This window comes from Anolis carolinensis, chromosome 2, assembly GCF_035594765.1.
Source record: "Anolis carolinensis isolate JA03-04 chromosome 2, rAnoCar3.1.pri, whole genome shotgun sequence".
Taxonomy (NCBI): Eukaryota; Metazoa; Chordata; class Lepidosauria; order Squamata; family Dactyloidae; genus Anolis; species Anolis carolinensis.
This window is the reverse complement of record NC_085842.1, coordinates 195,159,372-195,186,163: the sequence shown is the minus strand read 5'-3', so window position 1 is coordinate 195,186,163 and position 26,792 is coordinate 195,159,372. Positions and strand designations below refer to the sequence as shown.

Sequence of the window (26,792 nt, the reverse complement as noted above, 5' to 3'; positions counted from 1 at the left end):
AGCTTTATTTTTGGATAGAATGAGCAAATTGTCTCAATAAGTGAATTATGGATACTGTGAAAAAGATAGTTAATCATTAGTCATTTGTTTTATTGTTACTGTATTTTCATTTCCAAGAAGGAGTTGCTTGTGGGGTTTTCTGCCTAATATGCCAAAATAACTTGACTGACTTTATGTACTGGTATGTACTTTTGGTTTGTGAGCATGGTAGAGCCTCTGGTGGCAAAATGACATCAGTTGAATCGAAACGGAGACCATGTGAAATTGAAATTAGTTGGCATAATCCTATTCATTTCAAGATTTGCGATCTGTTCATTTAAAGATGATGAACATGTACTGATTAGGCATATTTTAAGGGAGGGTTGTCATTTCTGTCATTTATTTACATATATTTTAATCGCCCAGCACTGGGAAATTTTAAAAAAGAATTAAAAACTATCATCCACAAAAACAAACTAAGTTCTCAATGCAACCTCCTGTCTGTTATTAACCCCCATCCCTCAGGTGTAGATATGTCTCCCCCACTATGTGGCTATTGAGTAAGAAAAAAATGGAAGTGCTTTCTTTAAACAAAAATGTTCATTCAGATGCTATATGGAACATTTTTCTCTTTGATCTGTTCTGCTAGCAAATTAACATCTTTCTTTTTAAACAAACATTTGACTCAGTTGTTACTTGATTTTTTCTTGACAATTATTTTCTTTAAATTTCTGTGTTTGCTGCATTTCCATTGTAAATATATTGTAATCATTGTTTCCTGTATATGTTTTTTATGTTTTGTAAGGCACTTGAGAAACACTTTTTTGGAGAGCCAAGGAGGAATCCACATTTTAAATAAAATGTATTAACTAGCTAGAATTTATGTTTAGGTGTGAATGATAGCTTCATAAAGCCATTGATGAAGCCGGACACTACTCAACAAGCAAAGGGAAAAAAAATGAATATTGAGTGATCTGTTTTCTTATGCTATTTTGTCTCCCATCCCCTCTTGGTTTTCATTCTTGTATAAAAAATTTATGACTCCTCTTGCTTCTGTTATTACTGCATTACCAACTTATATAATCTATAATGTGTACTAAATGAGATTCTGATGGCATGCTAATTTATCTTCTTAAACTTGTATGCTTGGAAAGTTTTTGCTGTGGGGGAGGGAGATAGGTTTGCTTATATTGGCAAAGTGCTTTTAGCTAGAAACTTCTGAGTCTGAAATCCTTTGTATATGATACATTTTACGGTAATACTACTTCCTGCTGCTTACATTTGTTTGCTATTGTGTATTTTCAAGCTGTCTCTGACCTCCTGCAACTCTAAAGCTATAAAGGGTTTTCTTGGTAAGATGAGTTTAGAGAGGGTTCCCTTTTACCTCCTCTGAGGCTGAGAGTCTATGACTTGCCAAATATCACCCAGTGTGTTTCCATGGCTGAGCGAGGACTCAAACCCTGATCTGCAGCCTTGTAATCACTACACCACCTATGGTGTCTGGTTGGAAATTCATCATCCCATTTAATCGCATACTTGATAACAAAGTTAAGCTTTCGTGAAAGGGTAATAGAGTTCAGCTTCTGTCTCATCTTTGTGATGGCTATAATGTTGAGGAGATAAGAACAGTGCTATTGTTGATCTCTCTAAAAGACTTCAGAAGATAAAGCTGAAGTGTTCTGCACTTTGTAAGTCCATGCATACTGAATATGGCCAGAATTTGAATAGTGTAAGTAGTACTCCAGAAGGCCAAGGTACAACTCCTCACTCAGCCATGAAAACTTGGGAGAAAGATGGAGTTTAAATTCAAATAAATAAATACAGTATAAATGTATTTACTTTAGGCAGAAAAAGGCAGTGGTAACCCTCTTCTGAATCTTAAGGAAGCCCTGTGATAGAGGACCATATGCCATTTCAACTTAAAAGTACTTGACAACAAATTCAAAAGTAGTTATTCAAACCAGTTTTATGACACTCTGATATACACGTGTGAAAAAGTTATTCCTTTTTTTGTTTAAACGTAAACGCTAAATCTATTGGCACAAATTCCAGAACTTGGAATTTTTTAAAGCAACTATTAGACTTCCTTGAAATTGTTTCCTCTCTGTGGGTGCAGTTATTATTTCAAATTCAATGCAGTCCTTGTTTCACACTATGAGGCTTACTGCAGGATTTTTGCCCTCCAGGCAGGTTGTCAACATGGAGAAGTAACTGGGAGTTCTTTCTTTGAAAAAGATAATATTTCAACACTCTGCCTCACCTTGATTTTGTCTGTTGATTTTATGCAGGAGGTTCATGATCTGCTGAGTGACTATGAGCTTAAGTACTGTTTTGTGGACAAATACAAGGGGACTGGTAAGTAAACTTGCATTAAAGTCATTTTGTTGTCATATGGGTGGGCTCTGTTTAACTCTTGATGAATGGAAAACAAGTTAATGAACTTAGCTGAATGAACCCTTCTTTCAAACACCATATGTAACTTTTACTGCAAATGTGAAGGTTAGTGTTCTTGGAGGTTAGTGGCAGGGGCTTTTCTAATGCTTTATTCTTTCTGCTTGTTCATGCTGGTGTGATCATTTTGTTTGTCATGGAGTGTCTTGGTCTTATTGTCCTTTGTGTGATCTTTCTTCAGTTGTGCACACTGGACCTTGTTTGAAGTGGCTATAGCTAGTGACTTCGGTTGGAAAATTAGGAGCCAAGGGGTGTAAAGCCCTATGAGGTCTTTTATGTGCAGCATGAGTGTGCTGGAAAATTGATCCATAGGCCATTCCTGTTCACTGCTGAATAATCCTAACTCCCTCTTGGTAGATTGGGCAAGTGCGCACATTCTATCAACTACATCATTTTTATCACCTAGTACAGTACAGTCTCTGTATCCATGGGACCAGTATTTATGGTTTCATTTATCCACATCCAAAAATATGTCCTCTCATGGTGTTTTCTAGGTCCTCTAGCACATCTCTGGTATTTTTGGGCATCATGTTCTTTGTTTTAATAGGCTTCACTGTTATTCATGGTTTCATGTATCCATACAAAGTCTGGGAATATATCCTCCCAAGAAAACGGAGTTGTACTGTATTCTTATTTATCATTTTACTTTGACAAACAGGAAGAGCTTTTGGCATGCATGTGGCTTGGTTGCTGTGCACTGGGTTATTCATTCTAGCAGTCTTTACCCAAAATCAAGAAACCTTTGTACCGGAGATCCATCATACTAAATCAGAATATTTGATCACTTCTTTAAGAAATACCCTCCTGCTTTCTTCAATGCTAATTATCTTTCACTGGATTATCTTTCACTGGATTAAGGACAGTGCCAGAGAGGGAAGAGGAGAACACAGCAGAGGCTAAGACAGGGGTCCTCAAACAAAAGCCCGTGGGCCAGATGCGGCCCTCCAAGGTCATTTACCTGGGCCTCGCCCTCAGTTTTAGGCTCGCCCAACGTTTGAAATAACTTGAAGGCACACAACAACAACAATCCTAATTAACTCGACTATCTCATTGGCCACAAGCAGGTCCACACTTCCCATTGAAATCCTAATAGCTTTATATTGGTTAAAATTGTTCTTTTTTGAAATATTGTATTGTTCGTTCATTGCTTTTTTTTTTACACTGCAAATAAGACATGTACAGTGTGCACAGGAATTTGTTTGTATTTTTTTTCAAATGATAATTCGCCCTCTCAACAGTCGGAAGGATTACGGACTGGCCCTCTGCTTAAAAAGTTTGAGGACCCCTGAGCTAAGGTATTCTGCACTCTACATGTTACCATATCACCAAATTTGGAAAGCACTGTATATTCCTGTTGTCTACATTTATGAAAGTGTAGTATTCTACCAATGACTGCGTCAGTTAGATTATCATAAAAAACATGAGTGTATGGATTTCCCTGTAAGACTGTTCTGGCTGGCTGTAGAACAAGCAAAATTTTGTGATTTTTGGATTGAGTGCATAAACTCCCTGCTGATCAAGAGGAAACATTGTTGAAGTCAACACTGTTTGGAGATTTCACATGGCTGCTACTACCTGTTTAGCCAGTTACACTTCATTTTGGGATACAGTTCCAAAATTTAATGTTTTGTAGGGAGATTGAAAGTCCTATCTCTTGCATCCCAGTGAAGTTGCTTGATTTATTTATTTTGAGCATTTATATTCCGCCCTTCTCACTCCGAAGGGGACTTAGATAGGATCACAGAACACATATACGGCAAACATTCAATGCCAATTATAACAATGGCAAGATAGAGAACAGATAGAGGTATATAGACTTTCCCATCTTTAAACATCTTTGGAGACTGTTCAGTTCCCGCCACCAGGGGGTGCTGTCGCTCCATCTTCCTGCCGAAGAGCTTTCTTTGTTCGCAAACTTTATCCTTTTTTTGATCAAAATGCCGAGCCTAAATAAATACCTCCCTGCTTTTAATATGGTTCCTATTTATCTACTCAAATTTGTTTTCAAACTGCTAGGTTGGCAGAAGCTGGGCTAAAGGTCAGGAGCTCACCATGACCAGGCCTTCGAACTGTCAACCATCTGGTTGGCAAGATTATTGCAGCTTGGTGATTCACCTGCTGTACTAAAGCCTGGCCCTTGATGGAAAATTACAGCAAAATGTCTAAAATCCTAGGAAGCGATCACTACTAAAGAAGTAAAAATTATAGATAAGTTATAGCTGTGATGATATTGACATGCGAAGGAAGAGAAGGTATAGTCACTGAAAAACCTATGGGACAAAGATTGATATATGTGGCTTGTAGCTGCTCTCCTCTTGGGGCGTTTCTTTTATTTAAGTGGGATAAGATTGAAACTGTTGACACGTGGACAATACCAATTATTTGAACCCAGGTTTGATTTCATATTTTGATTTAATGCATTATCCTACAAACAGCTGAAATATCTTAACATGAAAGACATTTTAGTTCATGAGTCCACAAATAGACTTTACAGTGGTGAACTTTTCAGAGGCCTAGAAATGTTGATCTGGTGCTTGCTGTGGCATTTCTTGTTGATAGTTTTTATACCCTCCATATCTTGCAGCTTTTGTCACCTTTCTGAATGGTGAACAAGCAGAGTCAGCTATTAAGAAATTCCACCTGAGCAAGCTGCGAGATAAGGAAATCACAGTGCAGCTGCAACCCACGGATGCTCTCCTGTGTATTGCCAATCTCCCCCAGCTTTACACACAGCAGCAATTTGAAGACCTGGTTCGACCCTTTGGGAACCTGGAGCGCTGCTTCTTGGTGTACAATGAGAAAACAGGACACTCCAAAGGTTATGGCTTTGTGGAATACATGAAGAAGGATTCAGCAGCCAGGGCAAAATCTGACCTGCTGGGGAAACAGCTGGGAACACGAACTCTCTACGTTCACTGGACAGATGTCAACCAACTGACCCTAGACCTTGTTCACTCAAAGTGCTTATGTGTAGATAAACTTCCCCACAATTACAGTGATGTAGAAGAACTGAGGCAAACCTTTTCTACTATCTGTCCTCCAACATTCTGCCAGGTGAGAACTAAGGGAAATGGGAAATGGATTTCCTTTTATGTGCTTTATGTCCTCAGCCACAGATATATGGTTCACAGCTGTAAAATGCTTTTATATTATTATTATTATTATTATTATTATTATTATTATTATTATTATTATTATTATTATATTTCACTTTTTTCCCCAAACAGGACCCTAAGCAGCTCACAACATATTAAAACAGTACAAATCAAACAGCATATATAACTAATCCATCTATAAAATAAAACATAAATAAGCATTTTCCAAGGATATTTATGGATTAGAAAAAGCTGGGCTACCAGTCTTTCTTGTTAGAAGGTACAGTTTGGTCTGGTAACTAGTACACTGGCATCTCCCATTCAGAGAGACGGTTGAGAAGCATTGTAGTTTTGTTTGCTGGGTATTACAAGCAGAGCTTTTTAAAGTTAGATCCATGCTTGGAACCATGTCCATTATAAGTCAAAATTTTATTATTCAGTGTGGTCTAGATGTCTTTTAGAATGAATTATTAGTAGAATACAAAGAGGTTTTGGGTAGAGCTTTCCCAGTGGTGGGACAAAAGAGGCACGTTTATGAATGATTAAATATGTAGAATATGGAAGCATAATCCCATGTCAATGCAACTTCATCTATAACCTGTGTAGCTTTGAGTATTCTTGCCTCCTCCATACTTTTTATGACTTTCTCCAAGTATAAAACTCCAAGTATAAAACTTTCTCCAAGTATAAAACACTGACCCCTCCATCCCATTACAGTATAATCTAGTGAATGGAATTGATAGATGTGTATTTGCTCACTTATATATCCCACAAAGTTCAGAAAGATTTATGATGCTGAATTGTGGAAAAAGCTGTCAGTCCATCGGTGTTTGTTGGTTCTAGACAAATGAAAGAATGCAGACACATATTTTTGACACCTTTTTCTTTTGTTTTGCATAGTTGGCATGTGGTCAGGATGGGCAGCTGAAAGGTTTTGCAGTCTTGGAATATGAGTCATCTGAAATAGCGGAGATGGTCCAACAAGCTACCAATGGCTTGCCACTTGCAGGAAATCACATCAGAGTCTCTTTCTGTGCCCCGGGCCCTCCTGGGCGAAGCATGTTAGCTGCTTTGATTGCCGCCCAAGCAACAGTAAGAATTAAATTAGTATTAATGCCTCATGATTGTGTGTAGTTTTTAATTACGCTTTCATCAGTTATTTGTTTTGATCATTTGTTCCCTATCCCTGTACCTTTCTAAGACTTTTATTTTATGCTGTATTATAGCAGAATGACACAATGCCACCTTTCCCCCCCTTCATTTGAGGTGGTGATGGTAGACTAAATACACCTGCTTATTAGCAAGACTTTGCTTGTAGCCATTATTTGCTTATTTGGTGAATTTATTATGGCAGAAAGAACTGTGGAAAGAACTGAAACTTAATCTAGTATTATCATTCATCACAAAGGAGCACTTGAATGAAAACAAAATGCAGAAGTTACTCAGCAGTTATCAAAAGTGACAGAAAATCTATTTAATGCTCAGTGTTTTTGCATTGTCTTGTGATGCACAAACTCCAGTGTAAATTGACATCTCAGTTATAACTCTGTAGAGATCCCTTCAGAAATAATATCTTTCTGACTGCTATGGGGCATGGTTGCAGTATGATTCTTTATTACTAAATGCATATAACTTTTGATTTTGTTCTGCTTTTCCAGGCACTTAACCGTGGGAAGGGACTTCTACCTGAGCCAAATTTTCTTCAGATTTTGAACAGTTTGGGTAACCCTACATCAATCCAGCTTTTACTCAACCCCCTTCTTCATGGAGCCATTGGAGGAAAACAAGGTAAGTATGAAAGTATGAATAAACAATAATAAAAATACTAATAAATTTTATTTGTTACCCGCCTCTCCTCACAGCTTGTGGTACACAATCAAAACACCCTGATCAAACACAATACTATAAAATACTCATATTAGAATGTATAGTACAAAGATAAAAACAGTTTAAAATTGGGTAATACAAAGGCCCCATCATACTTGAACTACTGAGCCTTGTTTTTTGTTTTTCAACCTATGAACTGGGTTTCCTTGTGCTTTGAGACATCTTCAAAGAGCTAGATGGGTAATACCGATGGCTAGAACTGCAGTATAGCATATGTATTCATTTTTGTGGGCTAGACTTGTGCACCAATAGTCCAACTAGTGTGTCTAGTCTGTAACAACCAGTTGTCTTAAAACTATTATCATTTTTTAAAAGTTAATATTTGGTACAATTATGATGGACATTTAATTGTGAGGAAGTTTTCATCCAGTCATGAAACACTCACTTTTTTGTCCTGTCTTTGTGATGGAAATAGAACAGTTAGCATGACACTTTGTATGAGTATAGACTTCTCAGAGTCTTTCAAGTAAGCTAAAATATTGCTGATTTCTACTGTTAGTCCTTATGCCTGAAAATCAGATTTAACAGTGTATGGTAAAATAAAAATCAGTCTGACCCTGGTCCTCAAAAACTAAACTAAGTAATTCTGATACCTGAAAAAATGAAGATTTTACCAGTCTGAGCTGTTCTTTTTCATTCTTTTTAAGGTGCTGCACTATTCGATAGAGTGCCTTGGGTTCCCCCCTCCCCCCTTTTACATAGTAAGAGTTAAAATGTGCTTTCTTTTCTGGTTTCTTTAGGAATCCTGGGGCCCCCACCATCAGTGCCTCTCCTGACAAATCCAGCTCTATCCACTGCTTTACTTCAGCTAGCTCTCCAGAATCAAACACAAGCGCAACAGGTAATTGTCCAGTTAGTGAGCTGGAGAAGGTATTTGACATCAGATGAAAAGTTAATAATATGGCTCAAACTCCTTTTAATCTTCCTTCAGTTTGTACCCCCTTATACACACCCAGCATCTGAAAAACACACAATTCCTTTTATGCATAACTCCACATATTTTGAAGAAATCCATGTTGGCTTCTCATGGATACAGTTGCTATTGACCATGATTATTGATAACCTAGTTGTATAGGTTCTTGCTGGAGTCTCTATGTACATAAATTGGAACGCTGAGCCAAATGGTCTGGAGAATTCAGCATCTGTAGATAGATATTTTCCATTGTTGCAATGCAGGACTGTTCCTGTACATCAAGGGTTTTACATAGTTGCTTGCTCCCCAACAGCCACTTCCCTTTTTTAACCTGTTTGGTATTAGTGACCCTGTTTCTGGTGTCTTTTTGCTTTCTGCTCCAGAAGGCATTTCTTGGCAACTTGCTCTTAGTGCAAAACCAGGTCTGGACACAGCTCCTGCAGAACAAAGAAAACCAGGCCATATTCCATGTGAGTGCTAGGCCTGGCCTGTGTGTGTAAATTATGCTGTTGTTGTGTGGGGTGTATATTGTGCATATGCTATGTGAAAGGTGCACCAAAGTGTCCATTATCCCTGTTGTAGTCTTAATCAGGAGATTATGCTGTATAGAGCATTGGCATAGATTTAGAGCTTCTTTCTTTTAAAAACCATAAGCCTCATGATTTCAAAATGGTATGTATAATAAAACTAAAATGCTTGCCAAATTCCTTGCAATCACTTTTAGCTTGACTGACACAAAGCCAGGAAAAGTGGCCCTAAGGGTACTACTGACAGGCAAGGAGATTTTCATTTAGTATCCAGGTCCACTTCAATGCTAGTGCATTCCTGTTTTTGGCTGTTTTCTTTTCTTTAAGATGGAATAGAGAATCTCTCAGTTCCAAGGATGATTAATTCCAAAGCATGTTATGTGTTTTGTGCTATCAGTGGGTGATTCTCATTGTACACAATAAATTGTACATAATGAAGTGGGCTACTTGGCCATTATCATATATTTTGTGGGCTTACACTTTGCAAAAGAACTTTGTACTGTTTGGCCAGAGGCAGTGGGGGAAGAAGAAGAAATAGTAAGAGCGACTTTGCAGTTGCCAAAAAACCAGTTGACGCTTTCATTTTACAAAACGTGGCTAGATGTGTTATACCTAACAGGATTGGCCGAAGTTTGCTGATTGGGCAGTATGGAATTCCTTTTTTATGCCTTCCTCAAGCACCCTGGTCCATCTGTCCTGTGTACTCTTCTTTCCTTGGTGAACTGCATCCAGGCCTTCTTGTAAACCACTTCATTTTTGTGAGATAAATAACCCTGAGTTTTAGGAAACTTCTTTCTAGGTTCTCATGCTCCATCACTGCCTTCAGCTGTTGATGGAAGACTGGGTCAAATGGTTGTGAAGCATATAAGGGTTGTGGTAAGGTTGGATGAAAAAGAACTAGAGTTTACTGCTGCAGTTTCCCATGCAATAAATGTCAGTGATGCAGTTGAATTGCAAAACCTGTGCTACGCAGGATGTAGTCAAAATCTGATAGATTGGATCAGTCTCAAATAGTTAAGATATTTCCAACAACTGTATTCCAAAAGAAGTACTGGCAGCATGGACTTTTCTTGCTGGGTGCATTCAGGGCAAGCTTTAAAATGCAGCACATCTGTAGAAGGACTAATGGCAGCTGCAGTTAACCCCAAAAGTGGAGAAAGGCAGGAAGCCTCCTGGTGCTTAAACTAACCATTTGTACTGTGGTATCCTGTTTGTGTTGTGCTGTATATAGGTCATTTGTGCTTGCTGAGTTCCCTCTTGCCTTCCCCTAGAAATATTTTAGTTTAATTCTGCTATATCCTCTAAAAATATATCCACTTGGATATCCTATTTCTAAACATGGCTTGTCAGGACAACCTGGTTGTTCTTTAAGCATTTTTGGTCACTTGTATGGTGTGACAGTAGTTGATGGCTTCTTTTTAGTATTTGATGCCAGTCAGTACCTACTCAATGTGCGTTTGGCATTGTCTCATTTGAGATTCGATGTTTGTAGTTGATTTGTGGCTTTGTTATTGTTTAATCCTGTTTTTTAAAAACACACGCAGCCTTGCTTTATTTTCCAGTTACTGAATCTTCTTACTTCCTTGCAGAAACCAGGAATTTTGGGAGAATCTCCATTGGGTTCCTTACAACATGGAGCTTTGGGGATGCCAAACACATCCACTTCTCAGACAGGAAATCAGTTAATGGGCGAGATATCTTCTGGTAAGTGCTTTGTGGCATGTGGCTATATATACTCATGGATTCCTTCTAGAAAGTGAAATTTGTGGCACAAAAGGAGAGATGAAAGAATATGGAGAACAGTTGAAGGAACTGCTACATATTGTGGCAGATTGATCACTAAATGAATCTGTTCATTAGGAAGATTCCTTTTCTGAGATGAAAATGGGCAGAAGTATGGTAGGCTGATTTTTGTCTGGTTGATTGGATTTGGAGTCAAAAGAGGTATTTTCCCTTGTTATCAGACCTTAGCAAAATTGCTGCTGCAGGGTCATAAAAGGAATTGGAATGGGATACTGCACAAAAGGGGAGTGTGGGTTTAAACCCCTTTGCCCAGAAGTGTAAGAAATTTTTGGATTTCTTGAGCATCCTGCTTTAAATACCATTGGGACTACAAGTGATCCAATTGAAGAGATGTCCACTTGACAGCTTCCCTATATGGATTTTTGTAGGTAAATTGGGGCAAGAAACTTTACTTTCATTTATTAACTTTATTTATATCCTTCCGTTTCTCCCCTACAGTAAATAGTAGCGTGTTAAAAACAGATTAAAATATAATAATAATAATAATATTAATAATAATAATAATAATTTATTTTTCTATCCCGCCACCATCTCCCCAGAGGGACTTGGGGCGGCTAACATGGGGCAGAGCCCAACACGGAAACAAAGAATAACAAATTAAAACACATATCAATAACTAAAAACAATAGTACAACAATCAAGTAAAATAATCAGTTAAAAGCATACAATATCATAAAACATAGAATGGCCAGGTAAGTTACGGCAATAATATCAACATCACCACTATGAATAAAAGGGTCGAGTGCAAGAAATTACATAATTCCAAGGGCTTTTGATAAAGTGCATAGACAAGTGTCAGAGAGACGGCTGGGATAATGCGGGGGTAGGATAAATAGGAAGGAAATAAAGTGCTGGAAAGTATGCATATACACTTAAAATAGCCTTTAAAACTCACAATCCGCCCCCTCCCAGATTCCCACACTTCCCTAGTAGCATGCCCCTTATCTTTCCCCAAATGCATGCTAGCAGAGGAAGGTCTTGACATGTTTGCGGATCTTTGCCTATCTTTTAAAATGAATTAATATGTATTTGTCTTAGACTACCAACATTAGAGGCTTTTATATACAACCTTACAGGGGGTTATTTTTCAATCAATGAATTAACTCCTACTTCCTAAATCTTTAACTTCAGTGGTTGTCAACAGAAAGTGAAGGCATGGGTTCACACTTCTAGTCAGTTGACTATTTTGTGGAGATGTAGGGTCAGCATAGCAAAAAGAAAAAGTGTTTTGGGAATCCCCGTTGTAGATAGCTTTGTACTAAAATAAAGCAAGAAGAAATGATATCTTCCCAGTTAGAACTGAAGTAGCTATTTCAATTTCCAAGTGGAATTTCAGAAGATTTCAAGCTGACAACAGTGTCTTAATCTGGCCCTCCAGATAAGAGGTGTCATTACTTACACCCTCCTTCTGTCTACTAACATCTCTGGGGACTTGAAATGATTGGTGGCGCAGAAAGGTTAGGTTCCAGTATGATCATTTAAAACAGTGTTGTAAAGTGTGTGCCCTGTGGGCCAAGTGCATTACACAAGGGCCCCTATTGCTCCCTCCCATCGACATTCTACACTAAAAAATTATGTCCCCCAGAAGCCTGGGATGGGGCACAACTGGTGGGAGTTTGGGGCTTTCTATATATTAATAGTGCTATGTTTTATTGTCTTTGTCTCTGATTTGTATACATTTTATATTCTGACATTGGACAGAAAGTGTGTTGTACATAAATGGTTTATCTTGTTGTTTTTATTCAGGGGCATAGTTGGGAATTTTAAGACAGTGAGGATAGCAGAGCCTTTTTATGGGTCAAAATAGCCTTTAATCTGAACTAGAAGTAACTTTCCTATAATTTCCTTTTTAAAAGGCTGGGAGTGGCCCATTGACCTCCAAAGTGGAAGAGAGTGGGCAGGTAGCCCTGGACTATCAGTAGTTCCGTCGCTTGCTTTAAAATAATTAGAAGCCCCCAGGATTATTAGCTTGCATAAAGCTGTATTTGTCTGTTGATAGGAAATACTGGTATAAGCACAGGCAGATTGTTCTGTTTTATTTATTTATTATTATTTATTACAATATTTATATCCCGCCCTTCTCACCCAACAGGGGACTCAGGGCGGCTTACAATAAAACAGACATATAAAAACAGTACAATACACTATAAATCAGTTAAAAATTAACTTACATAAACATTCATAAAATGCATTTATAAAATATAGATAGGCGTGTACAAGTTTAATAGACTGGGTCTGTCAATTGAGTTCCAGCATACATAATAGTAATTAATGCTGCTGATTCTTATTCGAAAGCCTGGCCCCACAACCAAGTTTTTACCTTCCTACGGAAGGATAGGAGGGAGGGAGCCTGCCTGATTTCAATGGGGAGGGCGTTCCATAGGCGGGGAGCCACTACTGAAAAGGCCCTGTCTCTCGTCCCCGCCAGCCGCACCTGTGAGGCTGACGGGACCGCGAGCAGGGCCTCATCCGACGATCTTAAGCTTCGAGGTGGGTCATAGCGGGAGACACGTTCGGACAGATAAGCTGTTTTCCATTTCCCTGCCCTCCTTATGTGAGTTTTTTTTTGTAGTAAAAACACTTTGCAGGCTAGTCATGTAGCAAGTTGTCAGAGGAGACATGGACTGCTGCCTCTGACAATTCACTAAGTGTTTGTGTTGCATGCACAGGAAGAACTTCCATCTCCTTTAACCATAGGGAGTTCACTGCAAATTCATTCTTTGGTAACCAGTCCATTTTATTTCCATCTGGGATATAGAGAAGGGTAACTTCATCTCCTATGTAGATAGCAGAGCAGCATGGCTGACTGGCAGAGGAACCAAAGGATCACTCTGACCTTCTTTAGCCAACCTCTTGTATTATTCAATTGGCTAGTAGCAAGGGGGGGTTTAATTTCCTTTGTAGCAGAAGGCAAGTAGGCAAAAGCGTGTCTTTGTCATATCTTTCTGGAAATTTTTGACCAAAGCTTGGGAAAATTGCACATTTTGAACTACAAATGGACATGTACCTTAGGGGGACTTTGGAGTTGAAATCCATAAATATCTTTCTTGAACTCTGTTTTTAGCCAAAATGAAAAAAATATTGGTTTGTTGACATTTGGCTTTTAAACTGATTATGGATTATGTAGAAAAAACCTCCAGTGGTCTATGGGCACTTGCTGAACCTCAGATGACATCTAGGGGGGATGGAAGCAATTTCATGTTTCCGGCCTTTTAGGTGTGCAGATTTGTTTTTTAAAACAGACTACATCTAGGACAGGGCAAAGGATATAGCAAAATGGCTCTCCTTGCTCTGAGAGGACTTGGAAGATTTTTTTTTCAGTTCAAAAACTGGAGATGCCATGTACCAGCCTTGAGTTAGGAAGTGATTCTTGCTTGTTTTTCCCTTAGGAGGCACTCTACCTGCTGATATGGCCACAGGACCTGTTAAATCTCCCATCTTGCCCTCAGGAAACTTGCCCTTGCCACCCTATCTGGGATCATTGGGAATGGAGAGGGATAATTCTGTGGTAGGAACACAGACCCCACCTGGCCTGCAAGGCCTCACCACCTCTATTCTGGGATCTGTAATCAGTGGGCTTCAGAAACAAAAGCAGACAGAAAATGGGCCTCCCTCATCTGGGGTAAGTGGAGACATGACTGCAGTTCTGTGTGAAGCCAAGTACCAAGCTTGTGGTCTCACAAGAACACAAAACCCATCATTGTGTCATTGTCAGGGATACAGCTGTGTGTTTCTTTGGTGGGGGGGTCGGGGGTTGTAACTATATTACTCTTTCAAGGAATGAAGTAAAACTTTAGTCCACTGATGTTTATATTAAATAATAGCTTTCACCTGGAAATTTTCCAAGCAAGAAAGAAATAATTGTAGATAATAGGCACATATATTATACTAGTCTCTAGCACACTGGAAATAAAATGATAGCTTCCCCCATATGATGACTGAATAAGAACTTATATAATTAGAGCCAGAAATATGTAGAGCTTCCTACAGCATGCTAGTCTTTGAAGCCATGAGATCACTCATCCCACCATCCATCTGTAATCTCACTTTGGAATATGTGACCACTTATTTTGTTCTTGTTTACTATTTACATTATCTCTTCTCCTTTTACCTCTTTTTGGCAGCCTTTTCTTTTTAAAAATAGTGTAATTGCCATGTTGTAACTTAGTTGGTGCATGCACATGTGCCCTCAAGTCTCCTCTGGACTTATGGTGACCTCATGAATTTCAAGGGTTTTCTTAGACAAGCACGTAATTAATTGGTGGTCTCTCTTCCAAGTACTAACTAGAGCAGACTGTGCTTACCCTTCAAGATTTTACAATATCTAGTGTTTTTAGGGTATTTATGCCTTTGGGTACAGACAGCCCTTTAATTGGAAATTGGCATGGTAGAAATTGCTGCTCACTCTTACTTCTCTTACAGGTTTCTCTACTAGGAGAACCACCAAAGGACTTCAAAATTCCACTGAATCCCTACTTAAATTTGCATACTCTTCTTCCTACAGGCAAACTTGGAGGTGAGGTGATTGGGGTAGAGAAAACAGGAGTAGGGTTAGATTTCTTGATCATGTGGATTCCAGAATAGTAAACACTGCTCAACAACATTTTGAATTTTGTATCACTTGCTGTGCCTTTTTTCCCCTTCAGGAATTTTAGTTAGTAGTTTGTCTGTCTACATTTTTGGCAAAAGGAGTGGGCCACAAAACCCAATGTTTCACAACTCCCTAAGGATTATTTTAACATTATCCTTTAGCATAATCATTGGCATCTTGTGGATTTAGGAGCCAATTTTCTGTCCACACTGCCAAAAATATCAAGGAAAAGTTCATTTCTGGTTTTGAAAAAAGTAAGTTTAGCTCTACTGAATGGATGCAATTTAAAAGATTATTTGCTGTCTCTGGAGCTTTTGGGAGAGGCAATTCACTTTTTCTTTTCACAGTATGTTTTAACACATGAATCTGTGGGAGGAGGGATTGCATTTCAGGGCCACTTCCCTTCTTTTGGCAAGATAATGGGTATAGAGCGATAGCCATCTGTGTTTTTTTTTCTTCCTGTGGAGGGGGTGGCTTCTAGCAAATGAATTAATATGACTCATTTCCCATGTTTTGACAGCTCTATGAAGGAAAGTTTTGGTTGTGTGAATTACAAAGGAGAAATATATGCATGCAGTGATGTGTGTAAAGCAGCAGTTTAAGGGAACATGAAACTCTGGTTTCTTTTTCCATTCCACTGTTTTTATCTTTCTGTAAAGCTTGACAATAGTACAACTTCAATATTTTAAGACTCCAAGCCTGAACATATTCACTCTAAAGCAGGCTTTGTTGAATTTACTGGGATGTACTGTTAGATGCATTTCTAAATTCAAATGTAAGTGGTATTTGACAGTAGGTTGCACCTGCTTAAATATTCCTGACATTCTGGCTAGGTGTCATTGTTGTTACTTCACTGTCCTGTTTTGGTTCCCCTCTCTTCTGTGCCACTGTCCCAGTCAGCTGGCGGTATTAGAGGGGCAAAGTTGGGGTAACAAAACCTGAACAAATGTATGACTCCTTGGGAGAGTGATGGGCTCTCGGACACATATCAATGGATTGTCATTGATGAATGCACTGGGGATGTTGAGGAGGAGGACAACACTTTACACCTACATGATTCACTTCAACAGGAACACTCTTCAGGGGACATACACACTGTCTTGCACAAAACGGACCCTGTCAATCCTCAAAGGAAACAGGTCTTGGTAGTAGGTGACTCCCTCCTTAGAGGAACGGAAGCCATCATTTCCAGACTGGATGGGATGGCTCGAGAAATATGCTGCCTCCCGGGGGCAAAAATACACCATATCACTCAGAGGCTCAGCAGGCTTCTAAAGCCCCATCACCCTCCCCATCTTATGTTGATTCATGTAGGAACCAATGACACCGCTAGGCATACTTTTCAAAAGATCACAAATGATTTTTGAGCTCTGGGAACAAAGCTAAAACTGTATAATGTACATGTGATCTTTTCATCCCTCCTCCCTGTTGTAGGACACGGCTCTACAAGGATGGCCTACTGGCAAGTGATGGGGTGCATCTCACACAAGTAGGAAAACATCTTTTTGCACACAGACTCACAAACCTCATCAGGCGCACTTTAAACTAGATCCACTGGGGGAGGGGAACAACAGCCTGGCAAACATTATATTACCCATGACCACAGAAAACCGCCAAAAGGCTAAACGAAGGGCTGCACAAACACAGCAAGGACCAAGTACCGGGAGCACCATAATCCCAAATAAACAGCTCGGGGGAAGGTCACAGGGGCTTACATGTCTTTACACTAATGCACAGAGCATGGGAAATAAGCAAGACGAACTCCCAACTTTTAGCACAGCTCCACATGTACAACGTCATAGGCATCACTGAAACCTGGTGGGATGACTCCCATCACTGGAATGTAGCCATTGAGGGCTATAACCTCTTTCACAGAAATAGAACAAAGGGGAGAGGAGGGGGAGTAGCTTTATATGTCAAAAACAGTTACGTTGCAGAAAAAATGCAAGACTGTAATCCGGGAAACCAGCTTGAAAGCATCTGGATAAGAATCAAGGGAACCGGGACTCAAAAAGATCTCGTCGTGGGTGTCTACTACAGACCTCCAAACCAGGATGAAGAACTTGATGAAACCTTCTGTCAGCAGCTGACCAAACAGGCACAAAGAAGAGATATAGTAGTCATAGGCGACTTCAACTATCCTGATATCTGCTGGAAAACAAACGTGGCTAAGAGCACAGTTCCTCACTTGCCTTGCAGACATTTTTATGGTCCAGAAGGTAGAAGAGGCAACAAGGGGACCAGCAACTCTTGATCTAATCTTAACAAATGTGGAAGACCTGATCAATACAGTAGAAGTCATCGGATCCTTAGGGGCAAGTGACCATGTGCTCCTGCAGTTTGCCATACAAAGGAAGACTGAAACTAAGACTAGTCAAACACGCATTCTGGACTTTAAGAGAGCTGACTTCCAAAAAATGAAGGAAATACTGAGCGGCATTCCATGGACACCAATATTAAAAGACAAGGGAGTTAAGGATGGATGGGAGTTTTTTAAAAGTGAAATACTCAAGGCGCAAATGCAAACAGTGCCAACAAAGAAAAAATATGACAAGCAAAGAAGCCAGAATGGATGTCCAAATAACTTCTAACTGGGCTAAGACTCAAAAGAGACATGCACAAGAAGTGGAAAAGGGGAGAAATCACCAAAGAAGAATTCAAACATATAGCCAACTCCTGTAGGGAAAATGTTTGCAAGGCTAAAGCGCAAAATGAGCTCAGGCTTGCCAGGGACATTAAAAACAACAAAAAAGGCTTTTTTGCTTACGTTGGTAGGAAAAGGAAGAACAAGGAGGCGATAGGGCCTCTGCGAGGAGAAGATGGGGGTGATGGCCACAGGGGACAGGGAAAAGGCAGAACTGCTTAATGCCTTCTTTGCCTCGGTCTTCTCACAAAAAGAAAGCCATCTTCAACCTCAGCAACATGGAATGGACGAAGGATTGGGGGAAATCCGACCCCAAATAGGGAAACAAGTTGTCCAGGAACACCTGGCCACTCTAAATGAATTCAAGTCACCAGGGCCAGATCAACTACATCCAAGAGTACTGAAGGAACTAGCTGAAGTTATTTCAGAACCACTGGCAATCATATTTGAGAGTTCTTGGAGAATGGGAGAAGTCCCAGAAGATTGGAGGAGGGCAAATGTGGTCCCTATCTTCAAGAAGGGAAAAAAGAACGACCCAAACAATTACCGTCCAGTCAGCCTCACATCGATACCAGGCAAGATTCTGGAAAAGATCATTAAGGAAGTTGTCTGCAAACACTTAGAAACAAATGCAGTCATTGCTAATAGCCAACACGGATTTACCAAAAACAAGTCATGCCAGACTAATCTGATCTCTTTTTTCGATAGAGTTACGAGTTGGGTCGATACAGGGAATGCCGTGGATGTAGCGTACCTAGATTTCAGTAAGGCCTTCGATAAAGTCCCTCACGACCTTCTGACAAACAAACTAGTAAAATGTGGGCTAGACAAAACTACGGTTAGGTGGATCTGTAATTGGCTAAGCAAACGGACCCAAAGGGTGCTCACCAATGCGTCGTCTTCAGCTTGGAAAGAAGTCATGAGTGGAGCGCCACAGGGTTCCGTCCTGGGCCCGATTCTGTTTAACATCTTTATTAACGACTTAGACGAAGGGTTAGAAGGCACGATCATCAAGTTTGCAGACGACACCATACTGGGAGGGATAGCTAACACTCCAGAAGAAAGGAGCAGAATTCAAAACGATCTTGACAGACTAGAGAGATGGGCCGAAACTAACAAAATGAAGTTCAACAGGGATAAATGCAAGATACTTCAGTTTGGCAGAAAAAATGGAAATCAAAGATACAGAATGGGGGACGCCTGGCTAGACAGCAGTACATGTGAAAAGGATCTTGGAGTCCTTGTGGACAAAAAGTTAAACATGAGCCAGCAATGTGATGCGGCTGCTAAGAAAGCCACTGGGATTTTGGCCTGTCTCAATAGGGGTATAGCATCTAGATCCAGGGAAGTCCTGCTCCCCCTCTATTCTGCCTTGGTCAGACCACACCTGGAATACTGTGTCCAATTCTGGGCCCCGCAGTTGAAGGGAGATGTTGAGAAGCTGGAATGTGTCCAAAGGAGGTCAACTAAAATGATCAAAGGTCTGGAGAACAAGCCCTATGAGGAGAGGCTTAAAGAGCTGGGCATGTTAGCCTGCAGAAGAGAAGGCTAAGAAGAGACATGATAGCCATTGTACAAATATGTGAGGGGAAGTCATAGGGAGGAGGGAGCAAGCTTGTTTTCTGCTGCCCTGGAGACTAGGAGGCGGAACAATGGCTTCAAACTACAGGAAAGGAGATTCCACCTGAACATTAGGAAGAACTTCATGACTGTGAGAGCTGTTCGGCAGTGGAACTCTCTCCCCAAGACTGTGGTGGAGGCTCCTTCCTTGGGGGCTTTTAAACAGAGGCTGGATGGCCATCTGTCGGGGGTGCTTTGAATGCGATTTCCTGCTTCTTGGCAGGGGGTTGGACTGGATTGCCCATGAGGTCTCTTCCAACTCTACTATTCTATGTTTCTATGATTCTATTCTATCATCATATCTAACTTCAAGTGGAGAAACTGTTTCTTTTTGCAGCTGTATGTGTCATGTGGTTAAATAATGATGATGTTTTTTGTCTCCCTGGAACTAGCATACCTTTGGTACTTTTAACTACCGTATATTCTGCTTGTTAATGATCACCTCTGCCTTTGCAGGTGGGGCCAATAAAGCATTCAGCGTACTTGGCAATGTTTCCAATCCCAGAATTCCTCAGGCCTCCATATCTGACCCTGCGTTATCCTCACCCGGGCTGACTGGAGACAACTGTGTATTTGAGTACCAGGCGGTGAGTACTGTAGACTATTTTGCAACTGCAGCTCTGTATGTATATATATATATATATATGTATGTATGTATATATATACATACACACAAACACAATAAAGCACGGGTGCTGTTCATGCTTATCCTAGGAGTAAGATCATATTACTGCCAGGGAAGTAGTATCAAGATTCCTCTGCAGTTGGCCCTCCATATCCACAGATTATACCAGTCACAGTTTGTGATATTTTTTTTTTAAAATCACCAAAGCAAATGTTGATTTTTGTTTTATATAAGGCACAACATTTTAATATTCCATTGTATATAATGGGACTTGAACATCCACGGATGTTGGTATCCACCTGTGATACCAGAACCAAACCCCAAAGGATACCAAGAGCTTACTGTACACACTATTTTTAGGGTTTTGTTGATGGCCATAGAAGTTCAAATAACATGAAAACTGATGTGTGGAATATTTTTTTAGTATGTTTGGCCCCAAATTCAAAGATATTGTGTGTTTCTCTTTTCTATCAAAGGACTTGGGATCACGCATGTATCCCCAGGCCCGAGATACGGGACCTCAATTAGGTGGATTTGCACACAGCAAGCAGAAGGTAAACCCCCTTTTATTAAATTTCTTCACCTGCTAGGACAGGCTGGACTGTAAAGTATTGCAGAGAGGTTTTCCATTTCTTGTTTCTACACTAGAGATAGCCAAGCAGGATGGGTCCCTCAGATGTTGACTATTTTTCCTAGCATCCCATCAGTAAGTGGTGATGGGAATTGTAGTCCATCAGCATCTTTTATATTCAGAAAATAGTAACACACAATTTACTCCTTATATGTACCAAGCTGTAAATCAGGAGTGGAAAGACTACAGTCCCACACAGATATTTTTATAACAATAGATCCTCACTAAAGTGCAATAAAGCAACCTCCTCCCGCTCCCAATATTTAGCCCACAAACCAACTCCAAACTATTCAAATCTGCAATGAACACATGGCTTTTCAGGGAGATTTATCCCCACCCCCCAAAAACTCTGAAACAATTAGTGAATTTTCATGTCATTACTTCTATTCCATTTAGATATGTCTAAACAGCCTGCTGGAAGAGTACAGGGAGGAAATTGGTCACACTCTTGATGCAGATGCCACTCCTATTGTAAATATTATATCATTACAATAGAAGCTTGCCACACAAACATAACAACATTTAGGCCTCAGGCTAGCCCAGAGATTTCCAAACTTTCCATGTTAGTGATACATATTTGAATTCTGCATCATTTCACAATACAGTAATTTGGTTTTACTAGCCAAACAGAGGCTAAACCGACCCCTTATAAAATATATGGAGATGTATATAAATTGTAGTAATGAAATATATGGAGATACATCACATCTCATGAAAACTTTTCATTTATATTTTTAAAAATATATGATTTGTAAGATAATAGCATACATTTTCAAGATTTTTGTCATTCTGTTATGTTTGAGTGACATGCATACACATTGCAGTAGACACCCTAATGCAGTGCTTCTCAACCTGTGGGTCCCCAAGTGTTTTGGCCTACAACTCCCAGAAATCCCAGCCAGTTTACCAGCTGTTTCTGGGAGTTGAAGGCTAAAACATCTGGGGACCCATAGGTTGAGAACTACTGCATGGATGTGTCTCAACACATCCATTTAGAAAGATCTGGTCTAGGTATTCTAACCACAATAGACTCACTGAATCAGTGTAAACTTGATGAGTCATACATACATAATTTGCATGAATTTAGTTGCTATGCTCTAGTTGGGACTAATAATTGGATGTAAACCATAGTTTATTAAGTGAAATCTAATCTTACATAAATGTTTCATATTTGCTTTTACTGAATAGGCCTTGTGAGACTTTCCAGTCTCTCTGTTTGCTGCACAAGGCTTATGCAATAAGCCCCTATTAAAATGGCTGCCAGCACTTTACTTCACCTGAAGCAGCCAAAAGCAGACACATAATGTTTTTGGTGCTTCACCTGAAGCAGACACCCCCCCCCCCGACTTGTCCACGAGTCCCAAAATCTGCCCTTGACTTAAACATGAGGTTGATTTATATAAGAATGTACATGGCGTGTAGGATTGGATCTACTCCCCCATCATTAGGTATCTGTCTACATGCTTATATAGTAGAGATGTGCAAGAGATTAGCTTTATAAGCAGTTGGTGCAATTCCTGCTTCTTTTTCAGGTACCGTCACTTGGGTTTGACCGAAACAACTTGGCGGCACCCCTGCCTCCATTTTACTCAGGATCCCCAACCTCCTATTTCACAAGTGGTCTTCAGGCTGGACTCAGACAGAGCCACCTGAACAAGGTAGGTTTGCCTGCTGGTATTGTTGCAAGGTTGACTAGTTCTTTATATCAGGAATCCCCTCAGGACATGTTTGGATGTTTATTGTAGTCACTCATGCTTCTTCCTCTTCCTTGCTTCATGGTATCATCTGCTGTCATGTAGAATTACTCCCTGATATGGTCAAATTCAGTTGGTTCTCTATGACTGCTGTCTTCCATACTATAGATTTGAGTTTTATGACCGCCATAATCTGACTCGGAATTTACTAATAATAATAATAATAATAATAATAATAATAATAATAATAATAATAAACAACAACAGTAATAATAATATGATAATAAGGAGCCCCAGTGGCGAAGTGTGTTAAGGCACTGAGCTGCTAAACTTGCAGACCGAAAGGTCCCAGGTTCAAACCCCGGGAGCGGCATAAGCGGCTGCTGTTAGTTCCAGCTTCTGCCAACCTAGCAGTTCGAAAACATGCCACTGTGAGTAGATTAATAGGTACCGCTCTGGCAGGAAGGTAAGGGCGCTCCATGCAGTCATGCCGGCCACATGACCTTGGAGGTGTCTACGGACAACGCTGGCTCTTCGGCTTAGAAATGAAGATGAGCATCAACCCCCAAAGTCAGACATGACTGGACTTAACGTCAGGGGAAACCTTTACCTTCACTAATAATAATAATGCCCCTAGTGGCAGAGTGTGTTAAAGTGCTGAGCTGCTAAACTTACAGATCAAAGGTGCCAGGTTCAAATCCCGGGAGCGGAATGTGCGCCCGCTGTTAACTCCAACGCTGGCTCTTCGGCTTAGAAATGGAGATGAGCACCAACCCCCAGAGTCGGTCACGACTGGACTTAACGTCAGGGGAAAACCTTTACCTTTACCTATTAATAATGATGATGATAATAATAATAATACTTTATTTTTGTATCCTGCCACCATCTCCCTCAAGGGACTCAGGGCGGCTAACATCGAGCCAAGCCCAAAGGAAAACAAGGTGTAAACAAGTTAAAATATAAAGCAAAGCAATAAAACAACAATAACAGTATAATAATCAAAATAAAACATTCAAGCACAATTATACAAGTAAAACCATAAAGGCAAGATACAAAGTTATAAAACAATTGCACCACCAAAGGATAAAATGGGGGGGAGGGGTCAGAACAAAGTGCATAATAAGCTAGACTGTTTAATAAAGTGCCTAGACAAGTGTTCCATGGTTTCCTAGAGTAGAGTTAGGGATGGGATGGAGTGGGACAAGAGATAAAGTGCAAGATAACAGCATGTCTGTCAAGGAGTCTGTAGTGTCTATGCTTATTCAAAAGCACAGTGGAAGAACCATGTTTTAAGCCATTTAATAAAGGCAGACAGGGTTGGGGCCAGACTAATCTCCCTAGGGAGGGAGTTCCATAGCCAAGGGGCCACCACAGAGAAGGCCCTCTCCCTTGTCCCCACCAGCCGGACCTGTGATAACTATAACTGGGTTATCTCAGGGAGACGCTGTAGTTGGTGTACCAGTTAAACATAGTGTCAAGTGGTTGTTGTATGTTTTCCGGGCTGTATGGCCATTTTCTTGAAGTATTCTCTCCTGATGTTTCGCCCACATCTATGGCAGGCATCCTCAGAGGTTGTGAGGTATGGAGAAACTAAGCAAGGAAGGTTTATATATATCTGTGGGAAGTCCAGGGTGAGGGAAGAACTCTTCCCACAGATATATATAAACCTTCCTTGCTTAGTTTCTCCATACCTCACAACCTCTGAGGATGCCTGCCATAGAGGTGGGCAAAACGTCAGGAGAGAATACTTCTAGAACATGGCCATACAGCCAGGAAAACATACAACAACCCTGTGATCCTGGCCATGAAAGCCTTCGACAACACATAGTGTCAAGTATTCTAAGCCACAGAATCAAACTGGACCTTCAGGGACAGGGATGAATTTATAAGTATTTTCAAGCTATGCACCTGCTCCTTCAGGATTGCAACCCTAATCCAGGATAAACTGTTTGGCCAATTCCTGGACCTCAGAACGATTACTCCACAGAGCCTCCTTATTATTAAGATGCACCTTCAATGTATTGGCCCTCTTCCATTATAACACCCAAGTACAGATCTAACACCTGCACAGTTTAGTTGACTCTAATGACAAGGACTGTGTAATAATTAGCTATTCCAATTTACTTGTGTAGTTTTGTCTCTTTATAGTCAAAATTCCCCTTGGTATCTCTGTAAGATTGTAGAGATTCTGCCTCAGAGTAGCACCACATAGGAGTGCCCCAGATACTACAGAAGTGTGTTAGAGAAGGCTGCTGTTAAATGTAATGCTGGTTCTGCTCTGTCCTTCTCTTCCAGGCAGTTGGGATGCCACCTGTAGGTTCAGGAGAAAGCATCCTGGGGCTAGGGCCAGCCAGTCACTCCCAGGGGACCTTCTCAAAGGTGAGATGGTGCAAACAAAAAGGATTTCTGCAACCTGTGACACTTCCACATTTTTTTCATCATTCTCTTAGTACGGCCTCTCTTCCCCTCACCCCACCCTTCCTTTCTTTTTTTCAGACACCAGTTGGTGGCCAGAAGCGGGCCTTTTCTCACCTGCTCCCATCCCCAGAACCCAGCCCAGAAGGCAGCTATGTTGGCCAGCATTCTCAGGGCCTGGGGGGACACTACGCAGACTCCTACCTGAAGCGAAAGAGAATATTTTAATCCATCCCCGAGGGAAGTCCTTTTCCAGCTCTACTCCACAGCTTTTCCAAATGTGTACAATTTTTGTAAAAATGTTTTTAATGTTATGTTTTAGGGTGACCTTTTAAAAAAATAAGTTTCTTATGTAAAGGACTTGGCTTGGGGTCAGCTACAAGCACAACCTGGAACACTGAAGATGGCTCTTTGGAGCTTTTCTGGAGCAAATGCCCCTCCTTCCTGGTGGAGGCTATTTGGGCGGTCATGAGAAGCATTGCCAAACTGCAGATCTTCCCCTGCTGTCTCTCAGTCAGCTGGACCAAAATGAAACCGAATACATTTTCTCCACATGAGCTCTTTCCTATTGTCTTTTCTGATTGCAGCATATCTTTTCTGTGAGGACACAAGCTCCCTGCCTTAAAACTGCTTCTAGCAAATGAATGTATCTGAATTACACACGTGCCTCTGGATGTGCTGCAGTGTGGCAGAGTGTGTTGCTAAGAGGAAGGAAGGGACATCAGAAGATCCATGCATCACATGGACAAACAGGTCTAGTTCAATGCAGCATCTCAGTGTTATCAAACTCCAGGACCCCCCCAGACCTAGTTTAAAGTCTCTGCCTCTTGCAGTCTAGTTTTTTTTTCTTTTTGTTTTGTTTTTTAAAAACGTTAAGTCCGTTCGACGTATTTTGGTAATTACAACATGTAAACTACCTGTTTATTTTTCCTTGCTTTTTGTTACTTCCCTTTTAACTAGTTTAGGTGTATGAGATCATCTTGGTATGCATCCATGTGATCTTGGATAACGTGTGTGGGTTTATTTTAATCTCTTGCTTTCCTATGTGTGATGTGCATATTTTGGTCTAGGCCAATTCCTCCTTTGGGTGCAAATGATTTTATTTTCTTGAGTGTGTTTCTATTTTTGACAGTTGTCTTAATGCTGATCCTGTAGTCTGATAGCTTTCAGGCCAAACTTCTATGGCTGGGACAATCTTTGGGTATTGGTTTCTGGAGTGACTTAAGAGTCTTGTGCAGCAATTCTGCGTCTTAATAGCAACAGAAGTCCTGATTTGACTTTCTGACAGCACCCAGCTTTGAAGCTATGCCGGTGCTTGAGCAAAGCTAAGAACTTAATGCTAGTTCCATTGAACTGGCTTTTTCAACCTCCAATCTTAACTTATGAATGTTTCTGTTTCTTATGCTGGCTGCTGAGGAATATGGAAAGCACAACTTTATCCCACCTATACAGCTCTTGACCTGGATACAGGTTTAGCTACCTCGGTGGGCCAGGTTTAGTAAGTTACTTGAGACAGAATTAGGGTCTGTGGCCTTCTCGTGGGGAATTTCTACTTCTGCTTATGATACCTTATCTGTTTTATAAACATGCTATGGTGTTTCTATTGTAGATACTGGCTGGTTTGCTGTATTTGCCACGGGGTTTGAAATCTCTCGGCAACTGGATACCAATTTTCCAAAGTAAAGCTATATTTATATCAAATCTTTCCCTGGCTTCTTTATTACTCTGTAAAAAGGGAATTTGACATTTCAGAATAATCAGCAAGGGAAGCGGATGTGTGGCACAAATGCTCCATTCAATCATGTGGCATATTGAAAAGCTGCACATTACACACATCACATGGAAACTGACTGTAGATGTTGAGCTACAAAAACCCTGAACTTGTATTGCTTGAAGGCTTTCATGGCTGGAATCACT

General features: G+C 40.4%; 1 protein-coding gene across 4 annotated transcripts in view; it reads left to right on the top strand.

The window, feature by feature from the left end:
- The window catches only part of raver1 (ribonucleoprotein, PTB binding 1), a 44,937-nt gene extending 18,361 nt beyond the window's left edge, over window positions 1–26,576 (top strand). The window contains exons 2-15 of one of the 4 annotated variants that reach the window (XM_062971476.1): window positions 2,268–2,334; window positions 5,015–5,484; window positions 6,426–6,617; window positions 7,184–7,313; window positions 8,153–8,253; window positions 8,712–8,795; window positions 10,442–10,556; window positions 14,045–14,277; window positions 15,078–15,171; window positions 19,967–20,097; window positions 20,612–20,689; window positions 22,299–22,424; window positions 24,756–24,839; window positions 24,957–26,576. In XM_062971476.1, coding sequence (XP_062827546.1) covers window positions 2,268–2,334; window positions 5,015–5,484; window positions 6,426–6,617; window positions 7,184–7,313; window positions 8,153–8,253; window positions 8,712–8,795; window positions 10,442–10,556; window positions 14,045–14,277; window positions 15,078–15,171; window positions 19,967–20,097; window positions 20,612–20,689; window positions 22,299–22,424; window positions 24,756–24,839; window positions 24,957–25,103 — 2,052 coding nt within the window. In that variant the 3' untranslated portion in view covers window positions 25,104–26,576. Of the gene's footprint in view, window positions 1–2,267; window positions 2,335–5,014; window positions 5,485–6,425; window positions 6,618–7,183; window positions 7,314–8,152; window positions 8,254–8,708; window positions 8,796–10,441; window positions 10,557–14,044; window positions 14,278–15,077; window positions 15,172–19,966; window positions 20,098–20,611; window positions 20,690–22,298; window positions 22,425–24,755; window positions 24,840–24,956 lie in introns of all 4 variants that reach the window. The other 3 variants (XM_062971475.1, XM_062971477.1, XM_062971478.1) reach the window with 3 other exon arrangements.
- Window positions 26,577–26,792: the final 216 nt, after the last annotated feature.